This window comes from Oryctolagus cuniculus, chromosome 16 (genome assembly GCF_051225735.1).
Source record: "Oryctolagus cuniculus isolate XC-2025 breed Fujian yellow rabbit chromosome 16, ASM5122573v1, whole genome shotgun sequence".
Taxonomy (NCBI): domain Eukaryota; kingdom Metazoa; phylum Chordata; class Mammalia; order Lagomorpha; family Leporidae; genus Oryctolagus; species Oryctolagus cuniculus.
Window position 1 is genome coordinate 59,170,199 of NC_142882.1, and position 13,979 is coordinate 59,184,177.

Sequence of the window (13,979 nt, forward strand, 5' to 3'; positions counted from 1 at the left end):
AAATTCAATAATGCCAGAGGACAAGAATGTGATTATCACCACTGTTTTAAATATCAAAATATCAAGTTCTGTGGTTTCATTTTGAGCTTAAGCCCTGACTGTGAAAATGAACAAGTACGGTTGAATTTTCCAAGATAAAGAAAACTTGAAGTAGAATTAATGTGATATAATTAATTTTTACCATATTGATATTTTTTAAAAATTGAAACTTTGATAATAGTTTGTTACATTTCTTTTATTTTTCTTTTTAAATATATTGGTTTTTGTTTTATTTTTATGAAATTATTTTTTAAATATTTATTTGAAAGGTGGAGTTATAGAAAGGTGGAGGCAGAGGGAGGGGGAAAGAGGAGGGAAGAGAGGGGGAGAGGGAGAGAGATTTTCTATTCACTGGTTCATTCCCCAGATGGCCACGACACTTGATCTTAGCCAAAAGGCTGAGAAACGATCAGATGGCCACAACAGGGCTGGGCAGACCAAAGCCAGGATCCAGTAGCTTTATCTGGGTCTCCCACATGCATGCATGGGCCCAGGTACTTGGGCCATCTTCCACTGTTTCCCCAGACTCATTAACAGGGAGCTAGAACAGAAGTGGAGCAGCCAGGACTCAAACTGGGACTCATATGGGATGCCGGCACTGTAGGCAGTGGCTTTACCAGCTACGGCATGGTGCTGAAAATTGAATTCTTGGCATTTATAGTCACAGTTTGGCAACTTTTCTTTTTAAAGACTTAAACATGATTATACAAGCAATTACACACATTAGTGGAGTTTTTCATACACATAAAGGTTAATGATAGTGTAGTAATCAGCATCTAAATAGAAGTTACTTGTCCCTTAGGCACAGGAGACAGCAAGATCCAGAAAGAGAATTCCACTTTGATCCAAGTCAGAATGGACAAGAATTGGGCACCCAATTGACCTGGGGTCAGAGGAGCTAATGGGAAGAGCCAACAGGGGTCACTTGCCATAACTGGACAATGTAGGGCTGCACCTGATTTGTGTCCCTTTCCAAAAGGCTGCCCTGGGTGTTATGTGAGTGGATGCCAATGGAAGATCATTCAGGCATCAGAGAATCCATTTTTTGAGCAGATTTGTTTACTAACTGGGAAGATGTCCACTAAATCAGAGAGAACAAAAGAGTCTTTCTTTGCAAATCCATCCCGACCCTTGCCTTTAGCAAAGGTTCCCACTTTCTCTGGCAGGTTTTTCCTGCTTGATGGCCAAGTACAACTGGGCTGGCAGAGAGCATACCCTCACTGGTTGTGGAAGGCTGGTGGCTGAGGTCAAACAGGCCATTATAGAAGGGACACATACACAAATCATCACTTTTCCCTAAAAACTTCATGATTTTTACAGTGTTCTGTGTAAAAAGAAAAAAAAAGCAATAGTTAGATTCCAATCCGATGTTATGGTGAAGAAACAGCAATTTGAGTGCCATCAACTGTTTGATAGCTCCTGGTCCCTCTACAGTGAGAAATCTCACACTAAATAGAAATTCACTTGCAGCTAAGGTCAGTGAAGGCGAGACTTTATTTTTCTGTAGCAATGTTGTCGTCTGCCAAGCCTTCTGGTCCTTTATTGAGTCTGATATCTAATGTTGTTGAGCATAACTTTGGAGTTGTTCCTCCTTGGGAAAGTTTGCACCATCGAAGTTGATGCTCTGATTATCACTCATATTCACAAGATTCAAGGCACAGAAAAGAGAACTTTTTTGTTTGTTTGAAAGTCTTAAACCCATGTAAAATCAGGTAACAAATTTCATAGCAATAATCCTGAAGTTTGTTTTGCCTGCTGTTACAAATTTTACCATACCAAACAATTCTGTAATGGTTAGACATATAATCCAATCTGTATGATTTTTGTCTTGTATAATCATTGAAATTTTTATAGTTTTATGACTCTAATTTTTATAACTTGAAAATTTTATAATTATACTTTTAATTTATATTTTAATTTTATAATTTATAATTATATAGCTAGAGGATCTTTCCACAATTAAACTAGGTAGCATGCTTACTATTTAACATAATATTAGTTGTCTACCTTTTGTACTAATTTTAACTAATTGAACTTTGTTAGTTTTTTTAACATAAAATTATGTCATCACAATTATGATTCATTTTGGCAATGATTTATAATTGAAGCAATAAAGAGGAAACCTCATTTGAATATATAAACCATGGAATAAAATTGGTACTTTCAATTGCATTTTAATGCTCACCTCTTCTCGAAAGAGACTATTCAAGTATTTACAATAAATATGAATGGATTGCCCTTCTCGAACACAAGTTAGATTTGGTGGTTTGCATTTCATGATCAGCTTAGGCATGCCAGCGATGATGTTGACATAGGTGTTTGACTATTTAGTCATTTCTCTAAAATTGAAGAATAAATGAATGCAAACTCAGGTATGAAGGTACTTTAGAAAGTTCATGAGAAACTAAATTTACAAATAAGTTTGTTCTGAAATCCACAAATAGATTTTTCATAATATGAATTTTTCAGAAACTTTTTGAGGACCTCTTGAGGAAAGAATTTAGTCAAAGAGAATGGGTTTGAATGCTAGTTTTAGCTATTTTAGTCTTACACATACTAACATCTACTCTGTGCCCAAAAATCAAATACTACAGACATGTAAGTAAGAGAATGGCCCTTGTTTTCAAGGTGTTCATAGTCTGGGGAGATTGAGCAACTTACACAACTGCCCCAAGCTCCGTCTTCTATTTTGCCCTTGTGAGCTCAACAAAATCTTGTTAATAAAGGTCAAAATGAGATAATGGCAGCAAATGATATTTTTTGTGTCAGGTACATAAATAATTCATAGATATTCTAGTTGTTCCAACCACTCTATAATGTAGGTAGTCCATGGAATATACTTGGAACTTGGTGCCTGGATTTAAGTCCTAGCTGGCTGTATGATTTTGGGCATGTGACTTAACCCTTTGGGTCTTCAGTATGCTATAAAATTATTACTATCAGGTTATTTCCTTCATTGACAATGAAATTATGTAATTGACTCTGCTAAGATTGATAATTATTAAATGTCTGTACAATGTATATTCAATTTAAAAATAAGAAGATACAGAGGTAATAAAATTAATAGTCAGCCATGAAATAAGCTGCAGAAATGGTACTCAGGTTGACCTTTTGTCAAAGCCCTCATTCTACCCCAACATCTTGGGTCTTAACAGATATATCTTTTTTGAATTATTTATTTATTTATTTATTGACAGGCAGAGTGGACAGTGAGAGAGAGAGAGACAGAGAGAAAGGTCTTCCTTTGCCGTTGGTTCACCCTCCAACGGCCGCCGCGGCCGGCGTGCTGCGGCTGGCGCACCGTGCTGATCCAATGGCAGGAGCCAGGTACTTATCCTGGTCTCCCATGGGGTGCAGGGCCCAAGCACTTGGGCCATCCTCCACTGCACTCCCTGGCCACAGCAGAGAGCTGGCCTGGAAGAGGGGCAACCGGGACAGAATCTGGCGCCCCGACCGGGGTAGAACCCGGTGTGCCGGAGCTGCAAGGTGGAGGATTAGCCTAGTGAGCCGCGGCGCCGGCCAACAGATATATCTTAATAGATGAAACTATTAGATACATTTGAAGGAGAGTCACTGGGTATGTCCTCAAGACCAAATTCTTTATCCTCCATCCAAATCCCAGGCCACCAGATTGAATCTCCAATGGAAAGGTGTGGCCTGCTGGCTCAGGAGGCCAACTTTGCCCCTGGTCTCCAGCTGCCTCTCCATGTAGAGTGTACCACTTCACCCAGCTGAGACCAGGGACTTGGAAGACTTGGAAGACTGTGAAACTAGGTGACTCCTCTAACTAAGCTTCTCTCACTCACTGAGCCAAGCCTGACAGCTTATTGTATCTGATCTATTTGTATATGCATTTTATGTTAGTTTGCAGAATTATTCTCTTAGGATGGCAGAGATGTCACAAGGGCCTGACAAACCTCAAGAAGGCCAGGAAAAGAGCAAGCGAAAGATCCTGAGGCTCACTAAGAAGGCATGGGTTCCCCTGGAAGAGCAGCCGTTTTCTGACCCCAGAAAGGAAGGAGAGACTCCCACAATCCCTCTGGTGGGTGAGTAAGGTGCCCAGGGCTATTTGAAAACATCCTGGCATGGGTAGTGAGGAACACAGGGGCACTTTTGTCTAGGAGAAGATGATTTTGGAACAAAGACTTGGCTTTGAAACGACCGGTGTACCTAGCATTATGCTGGAAATTTCTATGGAATGGGCACTTCTGACTTTCTCTGTGAACACTCAGAACACAGACCTCTGTAGAAATAGACCAACTGTGGAATGAATGCTGCTCTCTTCACATTTCCATATCCCTTCATCTTCTGTCACTAGGACCTTGAGGCTGCACGGGCTCCATGTCGGAGGCCTGAAGCTTCTTTCAGGAAATTGCATACATTATTAATAGGCTCCTTGGGTCTTGCATGAGGTATTGCTAACTTCTTAATAACTTAAAGAGTAATAACTAAGAAAAGACTTCTCCCCTCATCATGATGCATGAGGAGTCTTCAAAAAAGTTCATGGAAAATGCATATTAAGAAAAATTGCCTGGATTTCAAATTTTTGTGAACCCACACAAGCATCTTTTAATTCTATTTTTCCACAAATTTCTTGAACTACTCTCACAACTGTTGGATAGTTGTCTATTTTGTCCATCATGCAACTCATTCTGCCCTTCATGGCACTTCTGTTAAAGAAGAACAATCTGCCATGTCCACCTGGCTTTTTGGTTCACCTGTGACGTGTAATTCAGGTACTTCACTATTTGGTAGGATAAAGTCAAAGAAAATCAGCCCAGCAGGCAACCAGAATGGAAATAAACATTTAACAGGAAGTGCCACCTTGATATCTTCTACTTTTTGCCCATTGACTATTTGTTGAGCCACTGATAAAGATTCACCTTAAAAGACTGGTGCCTTTTTAACACACGGTGCCTTTGGCAATCCAGGGACTCTAGTGTAATTTGTCCCTGGAATGAATGCAAATTTGGTTTCTGACCTGGCAGAGAACTCCTTGCAAATAAACATCACTGGCTAGTTGCCTTAGGTAAATGTCATGATTCAATAATGAGAGGCTCCATGGTGATTTATACCCAACAAGAGGAAGACAAAAGTCTCCTGTGCCTTTTCTCCCATTGTATTCACACCAGGTAACTTAAAATTATTGTAACATCTTTTGCTCTTCACAGATTTGTTTTTGTTTCTCTTTCACATTCTCTCCCTCTCTCTCCCTCTCCCTCTTCCTCTCCCTCTCTATGTGTATGTGTGTGTGTTTTAAGGTAGTGTTTGAACAAGTTTATACTCCATTCTCAGTAAAGGCTGATTATGGAAAACAGGAGGTTTTGCTTTCAGGGGAAAAATGAATATGCTTATAGAAACATGTGACTAAATATGTAGGACTTAGAGTTATTGAGGGCTGGCCGAATAACAGAGTTGAGTCATTTTTAGCTGGTTGTGCTTTACTAACTGGTAATGTTCTCATTTGTAGAAGACTCCAAACAAGAAAATACTCAGCAGTGGCTGGACTCTGGATTCTTGTAAGTTTTCTTGGTGCCTTATATGTTTCTCTTGCTAAGATCCATGAAAACAATATGGATAACCCTGCCTGGGCAGGACAAATGTGTGGGGATTTTTGATTTAATTGAGTATGTGAAGAATTACCTTTTATTGCAAAAGTCATATGTCAGTTAAAAAGTACAAAAATAAAATTCCATTTCAATCTCTAACCATCATTGGTTTTAATCTTGCTCTGCATTTGCTCCCATTGGCTCTATTTAAAAAGCAGTGAATGTATTTTATTTACAAAGCCTGTTTGACTCCGGATGCTTTGGTTTCTTTGCAGTGTCTCTGCAGATGACAACGTTCAGCGAGTTATTGGCCACACTGGTAAGACCAGGGAGCCTGGGAGCAGTTAGTCTTTGAGGAACCGAGTGAGAGATACATGGGTGAGAAAATGTCTGTGGGGATAAGTCTGCCTAAATGAGGCTTCTTGGGGGCTCTTAGCAATATTTCAGACCTCAAGATCTGTCCAGCTAAATCCCCTTGTTTAATAGATGGGCCTGAGCCCCAGCAGGGATAGGCGTCTTCACAGCAGCACACTGGGGCTGACCCAGGGCTTTGGCCACCTCGTCTGGGAGCCCAGACCGTGGCACAAAGCTCAGTGGGTTCCATGAAAATGTTTCCGAGATGAACCTGTAGACATGAAATTGCTCAATTTTTCTTCATACTTCACTTCCGTTTCTTCCCATTCTTTGGTCTCAAAATTCCACTTAGAGCCTCTGTTTGTGATGATGCATTGGTTCTTGGAGCTGAGCAAATGACTGAATTCTACAGTAAACAGAACAAGTGTTTCTGAGGCAGAAAATGTGTCAGACTTGTTCCACTGAGATTTAATAAGAACGTTATAAAAAGAAAAAGAAATTTAATTGCAAATCTCACAGATTCCACCTTCCTCAAATGAAATACCATAATTCATGGAATCTAAGACCCATAAGTTACAAGACACACTAATATTTTAAGTACCACTCAGATTGAAAGAATAAAAAAAAATTGTAAATGAAAAGGAATGGGGACTACAAGACATATGCTGATTTTATCGATGTTAAGCTGTGAAAAAAAAAGCCATTTTAAAGTTGATGAAATGCTATGGCTGCCATGAGGAACATACATGTTAAAAATGATCTAAATTAGGAATTTAATCATGGAGGAAATTATTAGTTTGTCACTTTGCTGGTTTTGATTATTTCACTTTCATCACTGCCATCTTAAATTAATATCAGCCACTGGGTACAAACCAGTTCAAGTTTGGTATTTTTTACTTTTTTATTTTTGCTAAGATTTATTTATTTATTTGAAAGTCAGAGTTACAGAGAGAGAGAGGGAGACAGAGAGATCGTGCATCTTCTGATTCATCCCCCAGGTGGCTGCAACTGCCAGTGCTGGGCCAGGCCAAAGCCAGGAATCCAAAGCTTCATTCAGGTCTCCCTCTGGGTAGCAGGGTCCCTAGCAGTTAGGCCATCTTCTACTGCTTTTCCCAGGCCATTAGCAGAGAGCTGGATTGGAAGTGAAGTAGGCGCGGGATAGGAACTAGCACTTATGGGGGATGCCAGGATCACAGGCAGTGACTTTACCTGCTATGTCACAGTGAAGGCCCAGTATATTTTACTTTTTAAAAGAAATTCAGTATCTGTAAAATGCCCTTCTTCACAGAGCTGGTTTCTTTAAACATAAGAATTCACCAGGAAGTCAAAATCTAAAGATATTTGCCAATAAATTGAGTTTAAGTATTTCTCTTTCGTAATAGTCCAGACTCAAGAAGAAGCCAGGGCATAAGCAGCATTCCCTATCTCATTGCCAAGGTCGTGGTTGGAGGCCTGGCCCTGGTTCTGGGTCATCAGTAACTACATTCAAATCTTCATTTTCCAGAAATTGAAGATAAATTGTGGCCCATTACCTGCTCAACCAAGTCAGTGGCCTGCAAAGGCTCAGACATGAGGTAAAGGCCTGGACAGCGTGGCTCTCGGGTCAGAAGGGCACTGTGTCACTCGGGCAGCTGGTTTGTCTTCACCAAGGCCTCTAACAGCAATGCAGTAGCTTCCTGCCAGTTTAATTGAGCCTTCAGCTTCCCCAGGCCCGCTCTCATCCATCACATTTTAAACCCAGTGGCCCGTGTGGTAGCACTGCTGGTTCGTAAGTTTGTGTTGCAGTGGGGAAGAATCTGGGGCACAGAACAGTCAAGCACTGTGGTTTTGGTCACAGATTTTTCAGGGTGGTGGAGGCCCTGAAGGCCCAGCCTCCCTGAGCCCCTCCCCGCCCTGGTGTGGCCGTGAGCCTTGTGAAAGGGACACTCTGCGGAGGAGTGGGCATGAGAACAGCACTAGGAACGGGGGCGCTGGGGCTGAGAGTGCAGGGAGAAAACTGGGTACATGGACAGGAACTTTGAGGAAGAAGTCATGACCGGGGGGAGGAGCCTGACGGGACTGGTCCATCCCCACGGGGTGTTGGGTAGTCCATTAGTGTCCCAAGGAGGTCGTTGAAATTGCCACACACAGCTGGCTTGAACCCACGGAAAGTTAACTTCTCAGAGGTATGGAGGCTGGGAGTCCCAAGCCGGGGTCAAGTCATGCTTCCTCTTCGAACTCGTTCCCTGCCCGCCTAGCTCCCAGAGGCTCCTGGCAGCACTGGGGCCCCTGGCTTCTGGCTGCCTCCTTCCTCCCCAGTCTCCACCCCTCCTTAGCGTCATCTCTCGTTAGACACCGGTCACTGGCGGGAGGACTCTTCCTCAGCCAGTGTGAGCTGCACTGATTACAGCCCCAGAGTCTCTGTTTCTCATCAGGGCACATTCTCAGGTTCCAGGTGAAAATCAATTCCAGAGGACACGTTCAGCCTGCCGCAAGTGGGATTCCGTCTGAGGCTGGTTTGCTCATTCCATGTCAGAGGCTTTGCATGGTACACTTGGGCAACAGGATGCAGGTGTCTGTTCATCTCCCAGGTGCTCTGGAGTCTCCCACAGAAAGCATTTTAGTGGGTCTCCTGGCCTTGGAGCAGGCTGAAGTAAAATAGGGAAGGGGGGCTTCAGAGTCCTGCTCTGAGTTCCTTCCTACTTGTGATGGCCAAGGTGGGACATGGCCTTCTTGGTGACTCTGCCTTCCGGGCTCCTCTGTGGCTGCCTGGCCTCTCGTTTTTATCAGGCTGGAAACTGTCTAGCCCATTTCCCTTCTTGTCTACTACCCCTGTGCTTGGTGAAACCCCTCACCTTTGGCACTTCATCCTCTTAGTCAATTGAACTGGGAAGGGAAAAAAAAATTACACGGAGGGCACACATACCCGGTACTGTGTGTAAGTTATCTTGTTTGCAGAACTGTCTTCTGAGAAGAATTATTACCATCATTAAATTTTGCAAGAAGGAAAGCGAGGCTGAGAAAGGGAAAGTAACTTGCCCAAAGTGGCACAGTTGGCAGGGAAGGAAGCTGAGATTCGCGTGTAGATCTGCCTGGATGCCCAGCCTTGCTGCTTCTCTAGATTGATGCAATTTACTGTATGTGTCTGTGTGGAAACCCCTGGGAGAAGAGCCCTGTAACGGCATCCCTGTTGGAGAAGTCAGAGCATGGGCGGCATGCGAGCCACTGCACCTCAGACCCCTGCTTGCACCATTCCTCCAGGGCCACCCCAGCCCACTGGAGAAGCCAGTCTTTGATGTACAATTTCAGAAGTCAGTCAGGTGCCCTCTGGAAAGGCAAGAGGGCCACATCTGGATAGTAAAATAAAAAAGATGGATTGACTTGGTCAAAGGATCCTAAACTGAATAAGTTCTGGAGCCCTAATGTATAGCATAGTGTCAACCATAATGCCTTGTGTATTTGAAATTTGCAAAGGCAGTAGATTCTAAGTATTCTCTTTTTACAAATAGTTGATTTTAAACTGCAACCATTAATCTTAAGTATTATTACCTTTAAGAAAGGTAGTTATGTGAAGTGATAGGTAATTAGCTTTAGATTGTGGTAATTATTTGACAGTGTACATGTATATCAAAACACATTGTAAACCTTGAGTATATACAATTTTTGTCAATTATACCTTAGTAAAATTGACAATACATCAAATAATTCCTATGGAAATTAATAAGAAGTTATTACTTTCATTATAGAAATTTCAATTATAATAACAAGTTCTTAGAAAATGGACAAGAGTGAGAAATTAATGCTTGATAATTAGAAAACTCTGGTGGTCGTATTTTTCTGAGGTTCCCTAGACTTCTGACATCCCACATCTTTTTATCTCCCTACATTTCAGACTAAAAAATAAAAATAGTATAATCATTACAACTAGTAATTATATATCAAGTGCTTTTTGCATATTTAAAAATTGCCAAAAATAAAACACCTCAAAATAAAATGACTGTCTCTGTCTCTCTGCCTCTCAGAGATTAAACTTTTAACAAGGAGAAGCAGACATTTGTCTTAGCAGTTAAGTGACTGATTGGGATGCCAGCAACTTTTAGCAGAGGTCTCAGTTTGTGTATTGGCTCCATTTGCCATTCCAGCTTCCTGCTAATGTACACCCTGGGACACAGCAAGTGATGACTCAAGTACTTGGATCTCTGCCATTCTCATGAGATCTGGGTTAGTTCCTCAGCTCCTAGCTTCAGCCAGGCTCAGCCTCAGCTGTTGAAGGCATTTGGGGAGTAACCAGTGAATGTCCTATCTATGTGCATTTTTAAATAAGTGAAATTTTTAAAAAGCGGGATGATCAGCCTCATTACATATTGAGGAAAGAGAAATTTTACAGAATTTTTCTAAAGCCTATAAGAAATGAAGACATGATCTGAATTCAAAACTGCTTTCAAAGTTCACACTCTTCCTTTTAGAAGCTACTCTGTCTTCAATGACTGCACACTTGTGTAAATCAATGGCCCTTAAGTTTATTTGCAACTTTTCCTTATTTCTGTTAGTCAGTCTTGGCTGATAGAAATGGATGCTCACTAAATTTAAGGTTTGAATGTTCAGATATATTCTACAACATATTCCATTTAGCCTACAGATACATAGAATAGATACTTATTTAAAGAAAAGTTATTGATTACAAACAGTTCTGAAAGTTAGAAATAGGTACAAAGGGGGCCAGTGTTGTGACATAGCAGATTAAGTTACTGCTTACAACACAAGCATACTACACCATGGTTCTGGTTTGAGTCCTAGTTGCTCTACTTCCATTCAAGCTAACTGTTAATGTGCCTGGGAAAGCAGTGAATATTGCCCAATTACTTGGGCCCCTGCCACCAACATTGGAGACCCTGGAAAGAGTTCCAGGTTCCTATTTTTGGGCCTGCTCAGCCCTTGCCATTGCAACCATTTGATGAATAAACCAGCAGATAAAAGATTCTCTCACATTCATTGGCTTTCTCTTTCTCTCTCTCAGCTTTTCAAATAGATAAATCCTTTTACAAAAAAAAAAAAAAGAAACAGGTACAAAAATATTCTGAAGTTAACCTATAAATAGCACCGATAACTCAATTTGCCTGAGGTCTCTCCAGTCTGTAGGTTATCAATTGGATTACAGTGCAATTGGTGGATAATTGCCTGATCTAGGTAAGACAGGATGTATCTGCAAAATATCGCCCATAGTTGTGGGTGGGAGCTGTTGGATGCCACGGGAATATCCGTGAATGAGTTCCTATCTGCTGCTACTTCTATAGAATCAGCTTGGTGTCAGCACAAAGACAAGATGTCTCAACATTTCCTAGAATAATGTTCTACTCCTCTGGGCACCTCCATCATTACTTTTGAGCCCATATGGTGCTCCATTTCTTGCAGAATTTTTAGCAACACTCATATTTCCCTTGTACCGTGTGGGTATCACCTGTGGATTTAGACAGTATCACTAGTATTCTGTGTCATGTAAAACCCATGATAGAAATGAAATAACCCTTCCTCCTACAGTTTAGATATCTTCTTAAGCCTTAGACTTACGCTGGAGACTGGAGTACCAACATATTACAAACTCTTCTTCTTTGCCCACAGGCACACAAACTTTCTGATAGGACCCTTTGATTCCATTCTAAATATTTAGAAATATGTATTGAATGCCTAACACAAAACAGGTGCTTCTTTAGGACTGGGGAAATGTAGGTGGTAGTAAACATAACAGATAAATAAATATGTAGCATACTATGAGAATAGATGATCAGATGAAGTATCTCATATGAGGCTAACTTTCAGCAGTTGCCTGAGAGAAGTGAAGGAACAAAACATTTGCTTATTTGGGGATGAGAAGTTCCAAGCATATGAGATGTATGTGCAAAGGCCATGGGGTGGAAACTTGCCTCCGTATTTCAGAAATAGCTAGGAGGCCTCAATAATTATAACTAATTGATCTGGGAAGATATAAGAGGGCTAAGAGTTAAAAAATTATTCAGGAAGTCAAATAATTTATTGTCAAATATATCACCATAAGTATTTTGGCTTATAATCAGCATGATTAATAAATACTTCAAAGTGTTTTTATACAAAACAGTGGTGTTATATTGATTATATTTGATTGATTGATTGATGAGAGAGCACTTCCATCCACTGGTTCATCCCCCAAATTCCTAGGAACCAGGAATTGACTCAAAGTCTCCCACATGGGTGGCAGGAACACAGCTGTTGAGAAGTCACCACTGCTTTCCATGGTCCACATTAGCAGGAAGCTGGAATCAGGAGCTGGAACCAAGTACTGAAGCCAAGTACTCTGATGTAGAATTGGATATCCTAACCAGTGTCTTAACCACTAAACCAAATACCTACACCAATGTTGATCCTTTTTAACAGGATAATTCTGACTTCGATTCATGTAATACACTGTGGAGAGAGGGGAAGTTTGAGAGAGTAGAAGCAGAGAATACAGTTAAAAGGTTAATAAAGAATTGGGGAGAAAAGATGTGGACTTGGACCAGGGTAGTAGCAGTTGTCATGAAGAGGGAGAAGGAAAGAGAGAGGGAGGAGGAGAGAGAGAAAGGTAGATGTTGGTGTTAGATTCTGGATATATTTGCAAACTAGACAGGACTGAACATTGAATATGCTGGTGGATTGGATGTAGGATATGAAAGAAGTCCAAACATGATTGTCACAAATTTTGCACAAGCATTTGGAAAGATGGGTGGGAGAACGATCCAACATGGGAAGCGGGATACACAGCAGACTCATAGAATGGCAGATATCCTAAATAGCACTCTGGCCTCAGAATCAGCCCTTAAGGCAGTTGGATCTGGCTGAAGATCCCATGAGAGTGTTTTAGGCATGGAAAGCCAAGACACTCTGGTAAAAACACACACACACACACAAAACCTAAATGAAAGATCTCTGCAAGTGAGATCTCAGTGGAAATCATGGACCATCAAAGAAGGAGGTACCTTTCTCTGAAGGGAGGAGAGAACTTCCACTTTGACTTTGACCCTGTTGGAATAAGATCAAAGTCGGCGAACTCAAAAGGCTTCCGTAGCCTTGGCAACTCATGACTAGAGCCTAGGGAGATGACTGATGCCATAAACAAGAGTGTCAAATTGTTAAGTCAACAACAGGAGTCACTGTGTACTTCAGGCTTGGAGTAAGAGATGGGAAATTCAGTTTTAGGCATGGTATGATTTGAATGCTTCAAAGATACCTAAGGAGATACTGTTGAACATATGGTAGCTGGAAATACAAATCTGGCATTGCAGAGAAAGATTTAAGAATATCTCTATATGATGGTGGGACTAATTGGTATGTAGATGATGTCTAAAGCTAGAAGACCAGATGAGATCATCAAGCTGGTGAGTACAGATAGAAGAAAGGCCAGGAAGGTGTGAATAACCAGAAAAGGAGGAGGGTTGGGTCACAGGATAAACAAAGAAACAGGGCAGAAGTGTCTGGTAGGCAATAGAAGTCACTGTATTAGCAAAATGTTCAGCACCATCAGTTGTTAGTGGATCACACAGGAGAACAAAGAGCTGGCCAATTGATTTGCCAGTGGAAGTCAGCAGCAGCCTTGAGAAGGGTGTGGGGAAAAAGTTTTCACATGGGAATGGGAGTAAAGGAAGTAGAGACAGAAAACTGCTCTGAGGAGTTGTGAGGTGAAAGGGAGCATTCAACAAATTATTCCTATAAGGAAAGTGGGGACAAAAGAGGATTTCATCTTTGTTGTTGCTACGCTCAAGGAGTTCTTTACATATTGTAGATAGTAACCTCTTATGAGACAAATGGCTTGCCAAACACCCTTCCATGGGCACTGTTGCAGTAGACTGATGGGAATCATCCATAAATGAGATGAGCTGGGGTCTGTGTGGTGTCTTCCTCTGGCATCCTTGGAGTTGTGGACACAGCCTGTGGGACCTCTTGCCTTGGGACTCTGAGATTTCTTCCCGTGAAACACTGCATATCCAACATTATGTGCAGGTAGAACTTGAGCTGTGGCAGATACTTTCCATTGCAACTTTTTCTGTA

At 41.4% G+C, this 13,979-nt stretch overlaps 1 protein-coding gene across 6 annotated transcripts in view; it reads left to right on the forward strand.

The window, feature by feature from the left end:
* The window catches only part of ITPRID1 (ITPR interacting domain containing 1), a 129,504-nt gene that overhangs the window by 25,718 nt on the left and 89,807 nt on the right, over positions 1-13,979 (forward strand). For 4 of the 6 annotated variants that reach the window (XR_016222594.1, XM_089315473.1, XM_089315474.1 and 1 more), the window contains 3 exons: positions 3,904-4,085; positions 5,510-5,558; positions 5,864-5,907. Coding sequence is in view for 3 of the 6 variants with exons in the window: in XM_089315473.1 (XP_089171599.1) it covers positions 3,926-4,085; positions 5,510-5,558; positions 5,864-5,907 (253 nt within the window). In the remaining 3 variants the exon portion in view is untranslated. Of the gene's footprint in view, positions 1-3,903; positions 4,086-5,509; positions 5,559-5,863; positions 5,908-13,979 lie in introns of those variants that run through there. The other 2 variants (XM_070059415.2, XM_089315476.1) reach the window with 2 other exon arrangements.